The sequence below is a fragment of the Triticum aestivum genome, chromosome 5B, assembly GCF_018294505.1.
Source record: "Triticum aestivum cultivar Chinese Spring chromosome 5B, IWGSC CS RefSeq v2.1, whole genome shotgun sequence".
Classification (NCBI taxonomy): Eukaryota; Viridiplantae; Streptophyta; class Magnoliopsida; order Poales; family Poaceae; genus Triticum; species Triticum aestivum.
In genome coordinates, this window is record NC_057807.1 from 410753244 (window position 1) to 410772720 (window position 19477).

The 19477-nt window shown below is 48.0% G+C and overlaps 1 protein-coding gene across 1 annotated transcript; it reads right to left on the reverse strand.

Annotated features, from left to right (window-relative positions):
• Positions 1–14965: 14965 nt before the first annotated feature.
• On the reverse strand, positions 14966–16667 carry LOC123116252 (homeobox-leucine zipper protein HOX11). Its single transcript, XM_044537234.1, has 4 exons — positions 16349–16667; positions 15878–16227; positions 15713–15792; positions 14966–15586 (listed from the first exon to the last, which is right to left on the reverse strand). Exons 1-4 carry the CDS (start codon positions 16587–16589, stop codon positions 15190–15192), a joined length of 1068 nt encoding a protein of 355 aa, XP_044393169.1. The 5' UTR covers positions 16590–16667; the 3' UTR covers positions 14966–15189.
• Positions 16668–19477: the final 2810 nt, after the last annotated feature.

The window sequence follows — 19477 nt, forward strand, 5'->3', positions numbered from 1 at the left end:
TGTTATGATTATTTTCATGTTGGTATCTCGTATTATATTTTGGAGTATTACTTGGAATGTCATGCTGCCTTCGGATTATTTGTGGCTAGAATTATTTTCATCATGATACTAGTTGATATTATGTTTTGGAGTATGATTTAGGCGATGATGTTTACATATGGATCTTAGCTGGATAGCTTGTTCTTGATATTTGAGTAGTAGTAATATCGTTCTTGGATTCATCATGATGGTAGTGTTATGCTATCCTCAGAGTATTTTGGTATGATGATATTATGCTTGGATTATTTGTTGGATATTGCTATGACTTGGATTATAGGTTGATAGATGGTATCAGAGTATCAGTTCGCATAGTTATATTTTTGGGGTTAAATTCCGTCATTAAGTTGGTCAGGTGCCACCGAACCGGGCTTTTCCAATACAACTACATTTGCCTTTATGGGGAGGTCCTAACTGGGTCTATTGTCATGCCTCTCGTCGGTGCCTCCAACGAGGGAAGGTTATGGGCACGTGCTACCCTAATCAGGTAGGCGGACATAAGCCTTGTGTGCCCGGTGTTGTTTGGTTGAGATCTCTTGTCCCCGTTTGGGACCGTTTATGTTTTGCCACGACAGTGGCCATTGATGCCTTTGGTAGGCACAGGGCCACCTAGGACCTAGCCCAGAGGGGAGTTGGTCGGAGTGGCCGGGAGAGTGTCATGGGCAATAGAGCGGTTTTGTCGTAATGTCGTTGGTCCACCCAAATGGGAGTGCGAGGCCATGGGTACCATGGTGTGGGTACAGTGTACTAACCTCTACAGAGTGTGTGTTAAATCTATCGATAGTCGTGTCCTCGGTCATGGGCACAAGTTCGTACTAGGTCACACCGTTCGATCAACACGCACATGACGGAATGAGATGATTTATATGTTGATATTATGAGTTGTAACAGTTTGGCATGATGCCGATGATGAGTATGGGATGATCTCGAGGATGATCATTCAGTTTGTGATGTGGTGACGAGGTGATCATGTGGATGTTTTGATCACGAGGTGATCAGGTGGATCATGAGGTGGTCGAGATGGTATATTGCTTGGTCGGTTAGCCAAGAGTGATATTCTTGTTGGGATAGAGATGTTGGTTTATCAGTATGGTAGTAGTTCATATCATGCCTAGTAGTTGCTTTCATATCATGATAGATGTTAATTTAATTAACCTGCTTAATGCTATGTTGTTGTTTTGCCTTGATGCTTTTGGTTGTTGTGAGCTTGCAAGTACATTCAATGTACTGACCTGGCGTGTCATGCCAGATTGCAGGTGATGCCGTGTTTGTTTGTTTGGCGTGCTTTCCGTTCGTGCGAGCTAGATCGTGTCCCAGCCAGAGTCCCTGCTGAGTGGAGTTCACCACCGTCGTTGTTATTCTGCTGCTAGGAGATTTTGCTGCTACGAGTTGTTCCGCTGCTAGCATAGAGCAAGTGTAGTATCGCAGGCATAGTGTCGCTGTGCTGATGTGAACCTTTGTAACATCAGACCTCTGTATTTGTCCTTTGTAATAAGAGCTGATTTGTTCTATGTCAAGCAATGTCGTATTCCAAAAGACTTCATCTCAATCCCTGGGCTGGAATACGGGGCATTTCGGTTTCTCTGAGCTGGGGTGCCACACCGCTTGGTATTCGAGCAGGTCTTGCTATAGGACGCCCTAGTCAGCGCGAGCGGTAGAAACCGGTAGTATAGCATTTATCTTGTTGGTTGCATTTGATTGCTACATTTGTTTGTTGCGTAGCATGCATATAGCCTTAGTATTTGTTGCTAACGAATTATCTGGTGAGTGTAGATGGCATCATATCCTGATCCACTACAGCTCAACCTCTGCATTTCTTCAGTTTCCTCCAGTTTCCTTTTTGTTTCGGTGTTTGGTGTCATTTCTGTCCCAGCAGAGTGATGCCAAGTGATCCCGACACTGTTTGTAGAAATGGTGCTCAGGTATCGCGCTGATGTCTTTCTTCCAGCCCATCGATCTTTTCAGTGATGGACATGCTTCTATCCCGGATCGTCCTTTTTATCTTGTCGTGTTGGCAACCACTAATGGTCCCACTCATCATAAAAAGGGCAATGTGGGCCGACTCAGTTTTCCCCGCTATCCTATTTCTTGGGCGGGTACGGATCTGTTTCCGTCCGCTTGATAATAATGTGGTCGCGACATTCGTGTCCCGCTACATGGTTACCAAGTACATACTCACCTCCGAGCTAGTCAAGGTTGCTACCTGGCTATGCTAGCCCTTGGTGTAGCGATGTTTACACCAATTCTTCCACACATTTATTCGTCCTCGTGCACACCGTCACAACATGCTAGATTGTATTACCGGAGATTCCGTGAAATGTGTGTGCTTAAGTAGGCATACATATTGTGTGACTAGTAGTAATATGTGACTTGTTTGTGTGTGAATTGATTGTTGTGTGCTTTTGTTTAGTTGAGTTGTTTCTTTTTTTTCTTTCTTTTTGGGCCCTCGGTGTTACCTTATTTTCCCCTTATGGAAATTTGTCATCAACCGACACCGGACGTGAAGGAGCAATAAGGCTTTCAAATATTTGGAAGAAGCTCAGCTAAACATTATGGTCTACCCAGTCAACTGCATTATAGTATTAATATGTACTCATAATACCAATGGTGTCTTGATTATCAGCATAGAGTCTACATCAGTACAAAATCCTCACAGCAGTAAGGATCCAGCTAGCAGAAAGACAAGTCAGTTGCATGACCAACGGAATATTTTTAGTCAAAGGTATGGCTCATATACAAAGTTTGGCTCAGAAATGAACGATGCTTGAAATATGTTATACTCGGGAAGAAAGTCAGAATATGTTATGGCCAAAAAAGATAGTTAAATCATTTTTTTCACATGCAAATAATCAGCCACAGAATATTATGGGCGTGTGTATGATTTCAGTATGCATATTAGTATGAAGTTTTGGATATAAGAAACTCAGCCTTCCTCCACACGCTCTTAGAAGAAATTTATGATGCAAGGCTCCTCAATTTGCCTCAGCATGATATGTGAACAGTTTCAGGCCCATGATACCTCGTCTTTCATAGCAAGATACCTCAGTAAAAGCTTCTGACAGACAGAAATGAATTTTCTCAACAAGCAAACCGAGGAGAAGCTCCTTAAGTACGGAACGCATGCTTCTCCAGCACAGTACTCAGGTCAAGCTTTGTGTGTAAGCTATCGAGACTTCCTTTGCACCCTACCCAGACAAAAGCTTCAAGCAGAAGTTAACGACTCTTCCTGAGTAAGCTAATCGGATGGCTTCTCTCGTAAGCCATTCAGTCTGCGTTAGTATCACACTATTACACCGTCCTTATAGATTATGCGGAGAATTGGCAGTATATGACAATGCAGTTTAAGGATCAGATTTGCAATAATTTGGTCAAAAATATCACTCAGTCAAAACATATGCCTACCGCAAGGATCGTGTGTTCGGTAGCATATTCTTCTTATATATATGGTGAGCATGCATCCCCAGTCATATCAGTCACTCATACAAGACGTGACAGGGATTAAGCAGACATACCTGAGAAAAGTAAGGATTCAACAACCTCACGAGTCAGGCAACGGAAGATGAGCAAAGATACATCTCATGAATTACAAGGATTGACAAGATTTGGAGATGACATCACAGCGTCAACCGTCTTGACAATGGTCATCAAGGTCATTATTCCCGCAACCGAAAAGGAGATATCATAAAACCTTGTCACCTTCTTGTATGATTGGCCTCACCAATGAGCTCCGTACAGCTACATGCCCCGAATATATGTCGTGTGTGTGCGGACCCAGGTCAGAAAACAAGCACAAGGAATAATGCACTCACCACATCCATGGTCATATGAAGAATCAAGGACATGTGTCCAGATTATTTTAGTATGGTACCCTGATAAACAAAATCATGACCGTCAAATGATGAGACTGCCAGCAAAGGTATGATGATTTTTTTGCACGACCATCGGGGTCCGGATACCCAAGTAAGTTGGAGGCCATGATGTCATATGGATTCACAAAGTCATACCCTCAAAGTCCTACACTGTTCTACAAGGACTTTATACCCCGCTGACCCGCTTAGAATGGTTAGTGTGGAATGTCAAAGTCTATTCCGTCAGGCCCAAGATTCCTTTGCAACCTCAGCAACTTGATTTCAGCGGTAGTGATAAAGCATCCCATAGACGGTTACCATAGATGGGTATTACCGACATCAGAGATACATCAAGAGCCAACACAATCAGTTCAGACTCGATATACTCACTGACGGAATCAAGTACACATTTAGTCTGTCAGGAAAAGCATTTGTCCGTTAGCCCCCTGTCGGGCCAGTCAGAAGATGTAAATATTTGAGGTATGACACAGATACAAATCCATATTCCGTTATATCACCCATGACAGAAGGCAGTCGAATCTTTGGTACATATCTCATGCTCGAGTCAAAGGAATAAATCAAGATAAAGCAGTGACACTTGTGAGCAATCAGATCCCATCAGGAGAATGGCCATGATTCTTAGCATTTATTGAACCCAGAAGGCCTGCATTTATTTGAAGCAACCCCATGGCAGAATAAAAAGGTTTTCATGACCAAAGGAAAAATATATGCACAGATCCATTGGATATCACCGCAGATATGAGAAAATTCACGTCAGCAAAAGGATTTGCTATGTGAGCAAATTCCCGTCAGAATTTGAGGAAAGGTGAAGCAAACCACCCCAGAGGAAGGTAAGTTGATCATTTGAAATTCTTGGGTGAACAATAAATAAAGGAAAAAAGGATACGCGAGTTGGAAATGGTGTCCTCAAGTCATACTTGTTCCCTGAGCAACCAAATCTCGAGGACGAGATTTCTTTAAGGGGGGGAGTTGTAACAACCTGGCTTTTGGCCCTTTTCTTTTTTCGTTTGATTTATTTGGTTTTTGCTCTGTTTTTACTTTTTGGAGTGGTTCTGTGGCCTGGGAGATCATCCTCATTTCCTCTCCCAAGTGACTCATCACCCTCATACTCATTCCAAAACCATGCCATTGCCATCCTAGCCCAAATCCCAATATTCTTTTCTTGGGGAAAATTCCTTTTTCATTAAAGGAATAACCTCATTTGCCCTAGGTTGTGAAGCAACATACATTTCTGTACATCTAAAAATTCCCAAATAATTCTCATAATTTATTTGGGTCATATGTTGCTCAAATATGCCCAGAGTTTCCTTTCCTAGCCCAAAAATAATTCCCCAATATTATTTTTTCCTATTCTGCCTTGTATGGCACTTTGTGAAGGAAGTGTCATTTATATTTTCCTAGTTGCTCGCAAACCTTTTGGACATGCCTCTACATCCAAATAATTTCCACATACCAAAATTCAACTTAATTTGCCTAGCCAATCTTCCTCAGTGATTTTTCAAAGTTTCTGTTAGACAGAAGGCTTTGTGAAGGAAGTACTAGCTAGGAGTATTCAAATGAGATGAAATTTGTCACACTCCTTCATGTGCTCATATTAACCTCCTCCACTAAATCTCAGCCCCATCCAATCATCTATGTGAGCACATGATCATATCTTTGATTCTGGCAATATTTTCAGTTTGTGAAGCAGGTGTATTTTATATTGCTTCAATAATTCTGATAAATTACCAGATCATGATCCTACCCATAAAACATCTCTCCACCAAATTTTGCATCATTTCATTGAGCCATTTGATCACCAAAATTATTCCAAATTTCTGGACAAAGAGGATGTTTGTGAAGCAAGTACCATTTTGGCTTGTCCTTTTGGTATGAGATTTTTACGGCATCTTTATATGTCCATATCATGAGGCTTTGCCAAGTTTCATCCCATTTCATCACTCCATGTGAGTGCATCATCTTGATCAAGTTTCTAGACTATAATGGCACTTACAAAGCAACCCTAGTGATTATTGGCCCATTTATCCTCAAACTCACCAGGATTGTAGTCCTTACTAAGCTAATCACCCCAGACAACTCCATTGACCCCAATCAAGTTTATGTTGATCACGAGTGCACGACCAAGTTTACTGCAGTAAACTTCAGACGATGACTACCATTTAACCACAGCACATCAGACCAAGCCATAGCTGCATTAATGCTCCACCCTGGAAGGACTAGCCCCCAGACAAGGTTTGCCGTCCCCTACAGTCGTCCCCGTGCCATGTCGCATGGTGACTGTGAAGGAAATATGCCCTAGAGGCAATAATAAAGTTATTATTTATTTCCTTATATCATGATAAATGTTTATTATTCATGCTAGAATTGTATTAACCGGAAACATAATACATGTGTGAATACATAGACAAAACATAGTGTCACTAGTATGCCTCTACTTGACTAGCTCGTTTATCAAAGATGGTTATGTTTCCTAGCCATGGACAAAAGAGTTGTCATTTGATTAATGGGATCACATCATTAGGAGAATGATGTGATTGACTTGACCCATTCCGTTAGCTTAGCACTTGATCGTTTAGTATGTTGCTATTGCTTTCTTCATGACTTATACATGTTCCTATGACTATGAGATTATGCAACTCCCGTTTATCGGAGGAACACTTTGTGTGCTACCAAACGTCACAACATAACTGGGTGATTATAAAGGAGCTCTACAGGTGTCTCCGAAGGTACATGTTGGGTTGGCGTATTTCGAGATTAGGATTTGTCACTCCGATTGTCAGAGAGGTATCTCTGTGCCCACTCGGTAATGCACATCACTATAAGCCTTGCAAGCATTGCAACTAATTATTTAGTTGCGGGATGATGTATTACGGAACGAGTAAAGAGACTTGCCGGTAAAGAGATTGAACTAGGTATTGAGATACCGACGATCGAATCTCGGGCAAGTAACATTCCGATGACAAAGGGAACAACGCATGTTGTTATGCGGTCTGACCGATAAAGATCTTCGTAGAATATGTGGGAGCGAATATGAGCATCCAGGTTCCTCTATTGGTTATTGACCGGAAACATGTTTCGGTCATGTCTACATTGTTCTCGAACCCGTAGGGTCCGCACGCTTAAGGTTTCGATGACAATTATATTATGAGTTTATGAGTTTTGATGTACCGAAGGAGTTTGGAGTCCCGGATGAGATCGAGGACATGACGAGGAGTCTCGAAATGGTCGAGACATAAAGATCGATATATTGGACGACTATATTCAGACTTCGGAAAGGTTCCAAGTGATTCGGGTATTTTTCGGAGTAGCGGAGAGTTACGGGAATTCGCCGGGGAGTATATGGGCCTTATTGGGCCATACGGGAATAGAGGAGGAGGCCTGCGCCCCCCCCCCCTCTAGTCCGAATTGGACAAGGGGCGCAGCCCCCTTTTCCTTATTCCTATCCCCCTCTTTCCCCTTCTCCTACTCCAACAAGGAAGGAGGGAGTCCTACTCCCGGTGGGAGTAGGACTCCCCTTGGCGCGCTCCCTCCTAGGCCGGCCGGCCCCTCCCCCTTTGCTCCTTTATATACGGGGGCAGGGGAGCACCTCTAGACACAACAACAATTGATCTCTTGATCTCTTAGCCGTGTGCGGTGCCCCCCCTCCATCATAGTCCACCTCGATAATATTGTAGTGGTGCTTAGGCGAAGCCCTGCGACGGTAGAACATTAAGATCATTGCCACGCCGTCGTGCTGACGGAACTCTCCCTCGACACTCGGCTGGATCGGAGTTCGAGGGACGTCATCGAGCTGAACGTGTGCTAGAACTCGGAGGTGTCGTAGTTTCGGTGCTTGATCGGTCGAGCCGTGAAGACGTACGACTACATCAACCGTGTTGTCATAACGCTTCTGCTTTAGGTCTACGAGGGTACGTGGACACACTCTCCCCGCTCGTTGCTATGCATCACCATGATCTTGCGTGTGCGTAGGATTTTTTTTTGAAATTACTACGTTCCCCAACAGACTAGGCAGTTCGCATACCATTTCACGCGCTTTGTGCATAGTGGCCGCGTCTAGTGGTCGTTTGTGCTCGACCCCCTCTCCCTCTCGTTGTCTTAGCGTGCGTGAGCATGTCCCTTCGCTTCACCTCATCATCGCCGTTCCCCTGGGCACCTCTCCCCCTCCGTCCGCTTCCCCACTGGTGCTCGCCGATGCACGCCCACGGGCGAACAGTGGCGGTTTGGCTTGGAGCTCGCCGTCTTCTTCCTCCCTGTGCTCCCTTGGCCGCCTCTGCCCCGTGAGACTCTTCCCTATTCCTCCATTGTCTCCTACCTCCGAGCGCATGTGCGTGCACACGTGTCTGCGGCAACACCAGCTCGGCCTCCTCCCTCTCGACTATTTAAGCAGCCCCGGGTGCCCTCGACCTCACGAACCTCTCCCTCCTTCCCAGGACCCCCCTCTACTTCCTCGAGCCCCAGAGCTCCTCCACTCCACGGTTGGCCGCCAAGGACGTTGTATCTGGCCACCACGATTCTAGCAATGGCAAGCCGCTCCCTCTCTCCTTCCACCACCAAACGCCTCCACCATCACCCGGGAGTCACCCCAGCTCCCCAGCCCCTCACATCCGCAGCCGTGTCGTGGTGCCCGTCGTCGGCCGCCACTGCCGTCCGCCATGGCTGGCGCCCCGCCCGCTCCAGCTCTCTCGGGTGACCACCCTACCCCGAGTCAGGTCCGCCTCCATTTCCTGATCATGCTGGTAGGTCGGGTGCAGCCGATGGTGGCCAGAGCTGCCGGCGGTGCCGGCGCTACCTTGTCCAGCGCGGGATCGATGGGGATGAAGAAGAAGACCCCTGCCAATGGATCCCACCGCCCGCAGACCCCACCAGTCAGCCACACACCCGTTGACCTGGCGCTGCTGAGTCAGATAAGTGGAGACGGTTTTCCGGTTATACGCTTTCGTGTATGGAAAACACACTTTGCTCAGTCTCAGCTTAAATACATTTCTCTACAACGAAGAAGTATTCCCGGAAAGGCGCTTTTTCTTTTTCAGCCGCCGACCGAAACCCCTATTTTGTGAACGTTTGTCAGTTAAGAGCAGAAAAGCACATATTCTGTTGATTTTTCTGCCTAACAGATGAATGGCCGCAACTTTTTAACCGTAGCTCCGATTCAGGTGATTCCAAAGCCCACTTCTTTGTTTCGTCAATTCCGTTTTGTCGGAATCATTTTCAAATGACCATTTTGCCCCTGCCCGTATTCAGCCCCCTCCGAGGAGAACGTTTTTCGGCGATTCTTTTCGCGAGTTTCCCGCACTTTCTCCCGGTGAATCCTTCCACCCCAGGCAAGCCACGCCCTCCATTTGCATCATTGTACTGCAATGACATGGTTTAAATTATTTGAACTTGTTATAAATGTTGCTTTAGCTACATGACCTTGTGCATGGCATTTTCTTGGAGTTGTTTTTGATCTTGCTATTGCCATGCTACTGTTTGGAGTACTAGGAGTTATGCTTGCTATTTGATGGATGTCATGTTGACGTTGGATTATTAGTGGTCGATGTTATGATTATTTTCATGTTGGTATCTCGTATTATATTTTGGAGTATTACTTGGAATCTCATGCTGCCTTCGGATTATTAGTGGCTAGAATTATTTTTATCATGATGCTAGTTGATATTATGTTTTGGAGTATGATTTCGAAGATGATGTTTACATATGGATCTTAGCTGGATAGCTTGTTCTTGATATTTGAGTAGTAGTAATATCGTTCTTGGATTCATCATGATGGTAGTGTTATGCTATCCTCGGAGTATTTTGGTATGATGATATTATGCTTGGATTATTTGTTGGATATTGCTATGACTTGGATTATAGGTTGATAGATGGTATCAGAGTATTAGTTTGCACAGTTACATTTTTGGGGTTAAATTCCATCATTAAGTTGGTCAGGTGCCACCGAACCGAGCTTTTCGAGTGCAACCACATTTGCCTTTATGGGGAGGTCCTAACTAGGTCTATTCTCATGTCTCTCACCGGTGCCTCCAATGAGGGAAGATTACGGGCGCGCGCTGCCCTGATCAGGTAGGCGGACATAAGCCCTGCGTGTCCGTTGTTGTTTGGTTGAGATCTCTTGTCCCCGTTTGGGACCATTTATGTTTTGCCACAACAGTGGCCGTATTGCCATGACGGTGGCCGTTGATGCCTTTGGTAGGCACGGGGCCACCCAGGACCTAGCCCAGAGGGGAGTTGGTCGGAGTGGCCAAGAGAGTGTCATGGGCAATAGAGCAGTTTTGTCGGAACACCGTTGGCCCACCCGAATGGGAGTGCGAGGCCTTGGGTTTCGTGGTGTGGGTTAGTGTACTAACCTCTGTAGAGTGTGTGTTAAGTCTATCGGTAGCCGCGTCCACGGTCATGGGCATAAGTTTGTACTAGGTCGCACCATTCGATCAACACGCACATGACATAATGACTTATTAGATGATTTATATGTTGATATTATGAGCTGTAACAGTTTGGCAGGATGTCGATGATGAGTATGCGATGATTTCAAGGATGATAATTCAGTTTGTGATGTGGTCATGAGGTGATCATGTGGATGTTTTGATCATGAGGTGATCATGTGGATGTTTTTTATCACGAGGTGATCAGGTGGATCATGACGTGATCGAGATGGTATATTGCTTGGCCGGTTAGCCAAGAGTGAGATTCTTGTTGGGATTGAGTTGTTGGTTTATCAGTATGGTAGTAGTTCATATCATGCCTAGTAGTTGCTTTCGTATCATGATAGCTGTTAATTTAATTAACCTGCTTAATGCAATGTTGTTGTTTTGCCTTGATGCTTTTGGTTGTTGTGAGCTTGCAAGTACATTCAATGTACTGACCTGACGTGTCATGCCAGATTGCTGGTGATGCCGTGTTTGTTTACTTGGCGTGCTTTCCGTTCGTGCGAGCTAGATCGTGTCCCAGCCAGAGTCCCGGCGGAGTGGAGTTCACCACCGTCGTCGTTATTCCGCTGCTAGAAGATTTTCGCTAGTACTAGTTGTTCTGCTCCTAGTATAGAGCAAGTGTAGTATCGCCGTGCTGATGTGAACCTTTGTAACATCATACCTCTATATTTACCTTTGTAATATAGCTGATTTGTTCTATGTCAAGCAGTGCCGTATTTCAGAAGACTTCATCTCGGTCTCTGGGCTGGAATACGGGGCGTTCCGGTTTCTCTGAGCCGGGGTGCCACACATTCTTTCATAACAAATGAATGAATGGTGCTGACAGAAAAATTTCCCTTCCTATACTCGTTTTCCATGAACCAAACAAGCCCTCAATTCAAAACCAAAAATAAAAACAGTTATTTTAGAAGTTTAACCCGGAAATTGACCAATTACCGCGATGGAGGAGCAACCATTTTCTTCGTACAGTGAGTGGCGCCGGGAAAGGTCCACGAAGAGCTTTGAAAGAAATGGCCTAAGATGAACCGTAACTACACAACCAAAAGTACCATACACTAAACTTAGCCAAAATGTGTGGGTCCACCAGCCTTTTAGTCTTAAACATTTTCTTCTCTGGATACCAAGTAGCAAAGAAGAGTTCGATCCGATGCTTTATTTCTGTCTTAACATTTTTGTTGACAGAGAACGATAGTCTACTAATATAAATAAGGTGCATCTTCTTTTCAAGAAGCTCATCTCCAAAGGACTTCAGGGTTAAGTGCGCTTGGCTTGGAGCAATTTAAAAATGGGTGACCAAACGAGAAATTATTTTCAGACGTGCACGACAGAGAAAAGGTACTCACTAAGGTGGATGGTGACCTAAAGATCAAGTAAAAACTTACAATTTTATTTAATCTATGCCAAGGTCATTTTAGTTGATGTCCGATGGGTAGCTTTGTGGAGCATGCGAATATTAGCATATCTTGTTTACAAAGAAAAGTGTCAAACCTTGTAAGAGTCAAGAACTGAGTACGGTAACTGTGCTCATGCATTTGGTGCTATCCTCAAGTTGGGATAAATCTCCAACACGTGTCGACAGTTTCTCAATGTTTGATATGTAAGTTGATGTTGCTTTACAGTCTCTCGTATCAACACTGGTTAAGAGATCCCCGTATCCGATTCCGACCCAACGTGGCCAGCCCCGATCCCCCGGTCTATACATGATTGTGATCACGTGATCCAGTGATATCTCCAAATTCTCACATTGAATTCGCTAAATTGGTGCCTTCTTTAAATAATTCGGTCCATCACAAATTGTCTGCCAGGTAGATGAGGGGTTTGCACTGAAATAGTGGCCTTCAGCCAACCGTTTGGGCAATATTTCGCTCTACTTGCACACAAAAGCTTTCAACGATGGTTAAAGAGTTGACATGCTTGTCATGCCATAAGTGCTTGGTTAAATAGTCAGAAATCTTGGAAGCCGATGCCACCTTGCCCCCCTTCGGCTTTGTAATGTGATCCCATTTTGCGGGTGTGTATTTTAGAATTACATTGCGTACGACAATTTTAAATCTGATTTTTGTATGACAAGACAAAAATTGTATGAATTTCGATCGTATGTATAGCAGCTCTCTGTGTATTTCGCTTCACTTGTGTAGATCTCACACCAAGTCACCATATCTGAAGACCACTTTGTTTCAAATGGTATTAAGCCTTTTTTTCTTTTAAAATCACGTCTTTTTGGCCATGCCAAATGGGTGTGGTTAGGTCTCAGCCGACTGAGTCTCAGTCAAATGAAATAGCATGATAGAAAGAACAAAGAAAAAATGAAAATATTTTTTTTACAGATCTCAATGTAAGATCTCACAAATATAGTATCAACTGAGACATAATTATGTCTCGGTCAACTAAAATTTAGCAAGACTGATGCCCAATACTCAAATAGACCAACACTTACCTACATGGAATGTTTATGATTCCACTAAACAGTGATCAAACTTAGTCCGGTGACCAAATATGTACCACTCAGATCACACCAAGCCACCCAGGAACGGTAACCCCAACCGTCTAGTTTGCCCCACACCTAAACATAGGAGCTGGTAGGTGGAGAGCTCACTCACTCACCCACTCACTCACCCTCGGCAGTACTAGTACACGACAGCGACCCGGACGTGCGAAGGGGGGGCTCATCATGGCGCTGGTGCCCCAGGCCCAACCAAAGCAGCAGCCGGCAAGTGGCCGGTCCGCGCCGGAGATCGACAGGAGGCCGCGGGCGGGGGACATCGCAGAGGGACACGATGCAACTTCCCAATCAGCTGCGTGCTCCCCGTCCCCCGAGGGAGGCCGGCCCGGCCCCCCCTCCTAATTTTGCCCGATCGATCGTGAGGCTTCTGTACGCTGTACAGTGATCGACATATGCGGTGACATATGGTTGCTGATGATGATCGGTGCCCCGCTGAGCCTCGACGTCGCCTAGCTAGCACGATCGGCTCTGTTGGTAGTGGCCTGGCGATCTGCGCGGTTTTGGAGCTCGTTGTTGGCACCGCCCGCGCCCCTTGGGCGTGGCAAGGTAGATAGATTCTGGAACTGTGCGCCGTACAGGCTCTCTCATGTGTGCGCCCCAAATTCTGGGCATGCATGGTTCGGTGTCACTAGACTGACTCCCGTAGCCTTATTGTTTCGTTCCATCTAAGACGAGCATGCTTAGACATATGGACCATGTAGTATTCAGTCATGGTACGAGGAAAAGGTAGCACGATCACGACACGTCTAGCATAGTGAACTTTCAGCTAATTTCTGGAACTAATCATGTGACCTCTCAGCTAATCAGGTTTATGACCCCCTTGACCAACGTCACTTGAGACACCGAGATCGCAGCTACCCCGGCCCGGAGTACTAAAATCACAAGTTTGAGCATCACTACACGTCCCTTGATCAAAAGCGCCATGAAGACCGGGGGGCCATGCAAGCCACGTTGCCGTCCCCAGAGCGGGACGGACGGGCATCTACGTACCAACGCCGGTGGGGTACTATCCGCCCAGAGACCGGCATCATCTCTGAATCTTCCGTTCCGTCCCGGAAGTAAAAGATCCATCACGAAGAACCGGCGGAAGATTCGCAAAAACGGCCGCGTGGCCGCGCGGGGGCGCGCTCATTATGCTTTCCCCCGGCCGCAAAACCGCAGGGTGGATCGGTCGACCTTAATTTGCTGCTCCTACTCCTATGGGTCAGCGGCGGCCCGTTTCCAAGCGGCGGCATTGATGGGGGGCCGCCAGCCGTGATCCGGGGAGAAAGATTTTTGGGGTCAGACTTGGCTTGGCCTCGCCGCACCGGCGGACTCGTCTAGTCTAGATAGGGCGTTAAATGAATGCATGATTCACTGCGGCTCCTAGCCATGCACGAGTCATGACATTGACACGGACCCTGCGTTGCATTCATCGGTCGCCTTCCTCTTTGTCACTCGTGACGTGGACTCCGAGGCGATGGTTTTATGGGCGAGGAGATGAGATCGAAAATGCGTATGTATACTTGATGATGGGGTGGGCATGGTGGGGCAGTAGCAGTGGCATTGCTGCCAGCAGATTGGGGTACGGTAATGGGCATTGGCGTGCCAAACCGGGGCAGCACGAGGACCACCTGTACAACGTTATATTCCTTGACAGCTCCTGCGTAAACACTGTTGCATTGTTCATACGCTACTACACCATTGTTGGTACCGGAACTTGGCACCATTATGGGACGGGGTAGTAGTATTTTGCTTCGGTAGTTTGTACGGGAGTCGGAGTAGTAGTTTGTAGTAGTATGGTTGAGCACACACACAACGCCGCATCTTTACACTCTCGATCTTCGAGGAAAATCTTAGTATCGACGCTTTCACTCCAGTAAAGAGCGAGTGCCAGTGCCAGTAGTGGGCGTGAACACACGCTCTCGGCTGGGTGGGCGTCATGATTTCACAAATCAGCGGTGCAGACCCCCAACACCATCGCGGCAAGTGAACAGAAACGCCACAGTGCTTTCAGGCTTCAGCTACCACCCCAAAAGTGGGACTAAATTCCGCTTTCACATCCTCCCTCACGGATGCTACTACTTTTTTTTAACCTCTCACCACGAGGCACGTCTTAAAACTGTAATAATAAATGGGAAAATGCACGGAGATTGATCAAGGTTAACAACGAACTCTGATGCAACAATTTTCCTTTAACATCTGAGCCGTCGGAGTAGCAAATCTGACGACAGACGCGAATCCACTAGGGCTGGGGTTCTCATTTCTCACAGACCCCTCGGCGAATGGCGAGCCACAAAAAAATCCCGACACGAGGAGCGAAAATATTAAGGTGCGCGTATTTACAAGCAGGCCCTCCCTTCGCCGGCCGGCGAAGTCACGAGCTCGACGGCGCCGGCAATGGAGCTTGGGGCTGGGACGAGGCCAGCGGGAAGCTCCTGGCCGACGAGAACAGCGCGGCGAACGACGAGGGCCTGTGCTGCTCCGGAGCGGCTGCCGCCCCAATGCCTGCGCCTGAGGCGGGCGCGGGGGCAGCGGACGCCGGCGCGGGCGAGGGGGCCGCGGCGGTGCCCGGGGCGGAGTTGGAGGCGACGCGCTCGCAGGACGGGCACATGGAGAGGGTGGTCGCCGGGAGGTGCATGTAGAAGGGGTGCACCGTCTTGAGCGCCCGCAGCTCCGCCAGCTCCTTCTGCAGCCGCCGGTTCTCCTCCGTCAGCGTCTCGCAGCAGCGCTTCAGGTACTCGCAGTCCACCTCCGTCTGCTTCAGCTTCGTCCTGCACGCGCCAAACCCAAAGCGAGCGCGCTTTTATTTAATTGGTTTCGCTTGACCAGCCAAGATTCTTGCTCGAGACGAGAGAGACAAAGGACTAGGAAAAGAAAAGGATTTCATGGCGCCGCACCTGGCCCTGCGGTTCTGGAACCACACCTCCACCTGGCGCGGCCGGAGGTTGAGCTGCTTCGCCAGCGCCACCTTCTGCCTCTGCGCCATGGAACGCACCGGCGTCAGAACGAGAGGAAATGATTAAGCAAACGCGCTCGTCTCTGTGTTTGATCTGCATGCTTACGGGGTTGAGGGTGCTGTGCTCCTTGAAGCTCTCCTCCAGGAACGCGGCCTGCTCCTTGGAGAGGCGCAGCTTCTTGCGCGCCGAGCCGCCGTCGTCTTCGTCGCTGCCGCGGGAGCCGCCGGCCCCCGGGGCGGCGTCGCTGGCGCCGCGGTCGCCCTGCGCGGAGAAGTCCATCGGGAAGGAGCCCCCGCTGTCGTTGGGCGAGGACGAGACGGCCGCCCGCGCTGCCGCGGCGGTGTCCTCCTGCTCTTCCTCCGCCGCCGCCCCCGCCGTGCAGGCGCCCCAGGCCGAGCCCCCGGAGGACGGCGCCTGGTTCACGTCGAACCCCCGCGTCGACGCCTCCAAATGCCCTGCGGAGCAGATCGGATCGCCCCATGTCAGCACTACTATTCCGGCGGCGATTTCATCCCGTGGCATGCAGAATCAAATCCAAGAGAAACGGAAAAGAAAAGGTAAGCATGCATCACTCACTGCTCTCGGACGGCCACGGGAAGCCGAGGCTGGGCACCATGGGCAGAAGCGTGAGCCGCATCGTCGGCTCCGGCGAAGAGCCGCACCCCAACGCGAGCCCCCTCCTGTCGACGGCGGCGACGACATCCTGGCCCCTCCTCCCCTCCTCCTCCCTCCTCGCCCCCGGGCCGACCCCGAGCCCAAGAACCAGCTCCCGGCCGGCGTCCGCCATGGCCTCCCCCAAGCTCAACCCCAGCTCCATGGGAGGGATCAAAGCCTACCAGCAGGACGGACGATGATGGTGGGATATGGGACCGTGGAGACGCGCAAGGATTTGGAGGTTTTATAGGGGCGGGGACAGGGACGGGACTCCCCTCCTCTCTCCTCCGGTGTATGTGTATGTGAGCTATAATGGCGGGTTTGACCAGTTGACGAGGCGAGCCCCCCGCACGTGACCCGGAGGAAAAGGAGCGGGGCCGGTGCGCGATTCCGGCGTTCGCCGGGGTGGTTCGCGGCAAAAGGAGGGAGCGTTGATGGCAGGCGGTAATAATTATGTTAATCATTATCGCGGGCTCTACGTATCTTTCCCCTTTTATAAACAGCACCCGCGATCTTTTTCAGAAAGCTGCCCACGCAGAGCTGCCTGCACTGCGCTGCGCTGCATGCCTCTCCTCCTCTCCGGCTCTTCTTCTCCGGCTACCCCCCCCCCCCCCCCCCCCCCCGATTCTTTATGGCGGAATTTCTGTCTCGTGGTCGTGTCTGCTCGACCTGGAACCGCGCAGCAGTACGTAGCATGGACTCGTAATTTTGGGGTGGAGACGAGTGAGATTCTAGGGTCATACTACGAAGTTGTTGCACAATGGGGCAAAATTTTCGTTGCTATGGTTAGTGTAGTAGTATTCGTTGTTTAACGTCGATGGTGTTCATTTCCATACTTTTATGGTATGGTGGCAAGAATGATGAATGCAAAAAAGGAATGAAAAAAGATATTTTCCAAACGGGCGAAATGATGAACATGCAGTACGTAGATGGAGCCGTGTGTGTTCATATGATCGATTTCCTCCCTGGCCTGCATGGAAGTTCATGATGGTAATTAGAGCCTATAATTGCATGGAATGGCAATGGAATGGAATGAGATCCACTTACTCCCGTGGCCGTGCCCATGCCCATGCTGATGCATGTGTGAGGAGCAGATGGGCAGCTCCAGGCCAGGGGCTGCGGCGGAGGAGAACGGTCGATCCGTGTCTGTGGGGAATGTGGAGAGAAGTAGCAACTGTTTTCTTTCTGTGCAGTGCATTGCATGCAGGCACGCATGATTACAGCCATCAATTCCTCATCCACCGCCATCGCCATGCATCATCATGGTCATCATCATGTGTGTATGGCTTAGCTACCTGCGTGATATTAAGCAATCCTGTTGATGTGTACAACGGGGACAAGCCGCTGGGGTCGTTCGCTCGCCGCAATCATGGCATGGGGCATCAGCATCATGGGTGTTGCTTGCATGCATACATACGGCCACCCCAGCGAGCAGCAGCAGCTTGGCTCGCGGCAAGACGATCGACCTGCTGCGGCCCTTGCGCCCTGTCCCTGCGATGGATGGCCATGGCCGATGGCGATCATGATGGTGGTGGCCTGCCCCTGCCGTTGGGCGATGGGTGGATGGATGGATGGATGGAGGAGTGGCGACGCTGCAGGCGCATCAGGACGCAATCATGGGTGTTTGTACGCATAGTACCCGGGGCAGGCCGGGGGTTCCTTTCACCGCAAAAGCAGCCCCTCCGGTTTTCTACAAGTGTGCAAAGTGTGAATCATGCATGCCATGATGCATGGCCACAAAAAGGTCAAAAGGCTTTGATGGATGGGCAGGGCAGCGCAGCGCTAATCCTCCTCCTCCTTTCTCGCGCGTGTGATTGACTGACAAAAAACGAAGGAGAAAAACATACTACTCCCTCCGTCCGAAAATATTTATCATTAAAATGGATAAAAAGGGATATATCTAGAACTAATATACATCTAGATACATCCCCTTCTATTCATTTTGATGACAAGTATTTCCGGACGAAGGGAGTAGTTGTCATGTCACGGTTTCTCAACTGTTGTCAGTACCTGCATTTTGGGATGGAAATGTGAGAATTGGTACATCTCGTTTAAATAAGTCCAGAGGGGAAAATGTGTGGGGCATATGTTTGGTTTTGTTTCCTATGCTTATATGGTGGAGTGCTTCCAAAGGAAAGGATGCATTTGTTGTTACTTGTGTTGATTGGTTTGAGTGATGAGTAGTATGGTGTAATCATGGGGAAAACGTTCAAAAGCCATGAATGACGTGGTGCAAAAGTGTCTAGTTCGATTGATTTGTTCTTGAGATGCCGTGAATCCAATGTGCCAATGCTTGTGTTTATACATGATCACCGGAAGATTTTCAGTAACGATATATATGAGCTCATCATGCATCAGGATTTGGTAGCTCCTATGTTCTATTTCCCTTTCGAAGGCGGACCACGCTCCTGGTTTCCCCCTTCTCTATCATTGCTAAAATGTAGAATGTCCACTAGACATGCCTATTTCTAGGGCGCATATTTGGTTGCTGGTGAATTTCAACCAACATCTTCTCTAGCGTCGGTCAATCTTTCTAACTTCGCACCATTCGGGGAATGAGAGTGGAAGATATCGACAAGTTTGATGTGCATGGCACATGGCGGTATCGATGCCAGACTCTAGCCGGCAACCAAAAAGAGTTTCCAACAATTGTGTTCCTTCTAGCAAATTTTGACACAAGCAAGCAATTACTAATTTTGTTTCTCCATGAGTTAATTTCTTATTTTATTTAAGGTAGTTTTGAAATGGATGTGAAGTAATATTTTCGACGAAAAGTTCTACCTAGATGGTTGTGCACAAATCATATTACTCTAGGGTGTTGTTGGTAACTTAGGATTGAATATAGGCATGGGCAACCTCACCTCAGCCTGTATCAAAAAAGGGGATTGGACTTGTCTCCCTCACCGGACCGGGCCTTGTTTTCCAGTTCAAATATAATTTTGGTTGACCTCGACCTTTAGTTTCACGCTTTCCAGCCGGCATCCAGGCTTAATTGAAAACCTACAGAAGTTCAAGTGTTCAGGACAGGCTTCAAGCTTATCACTAGGTTTG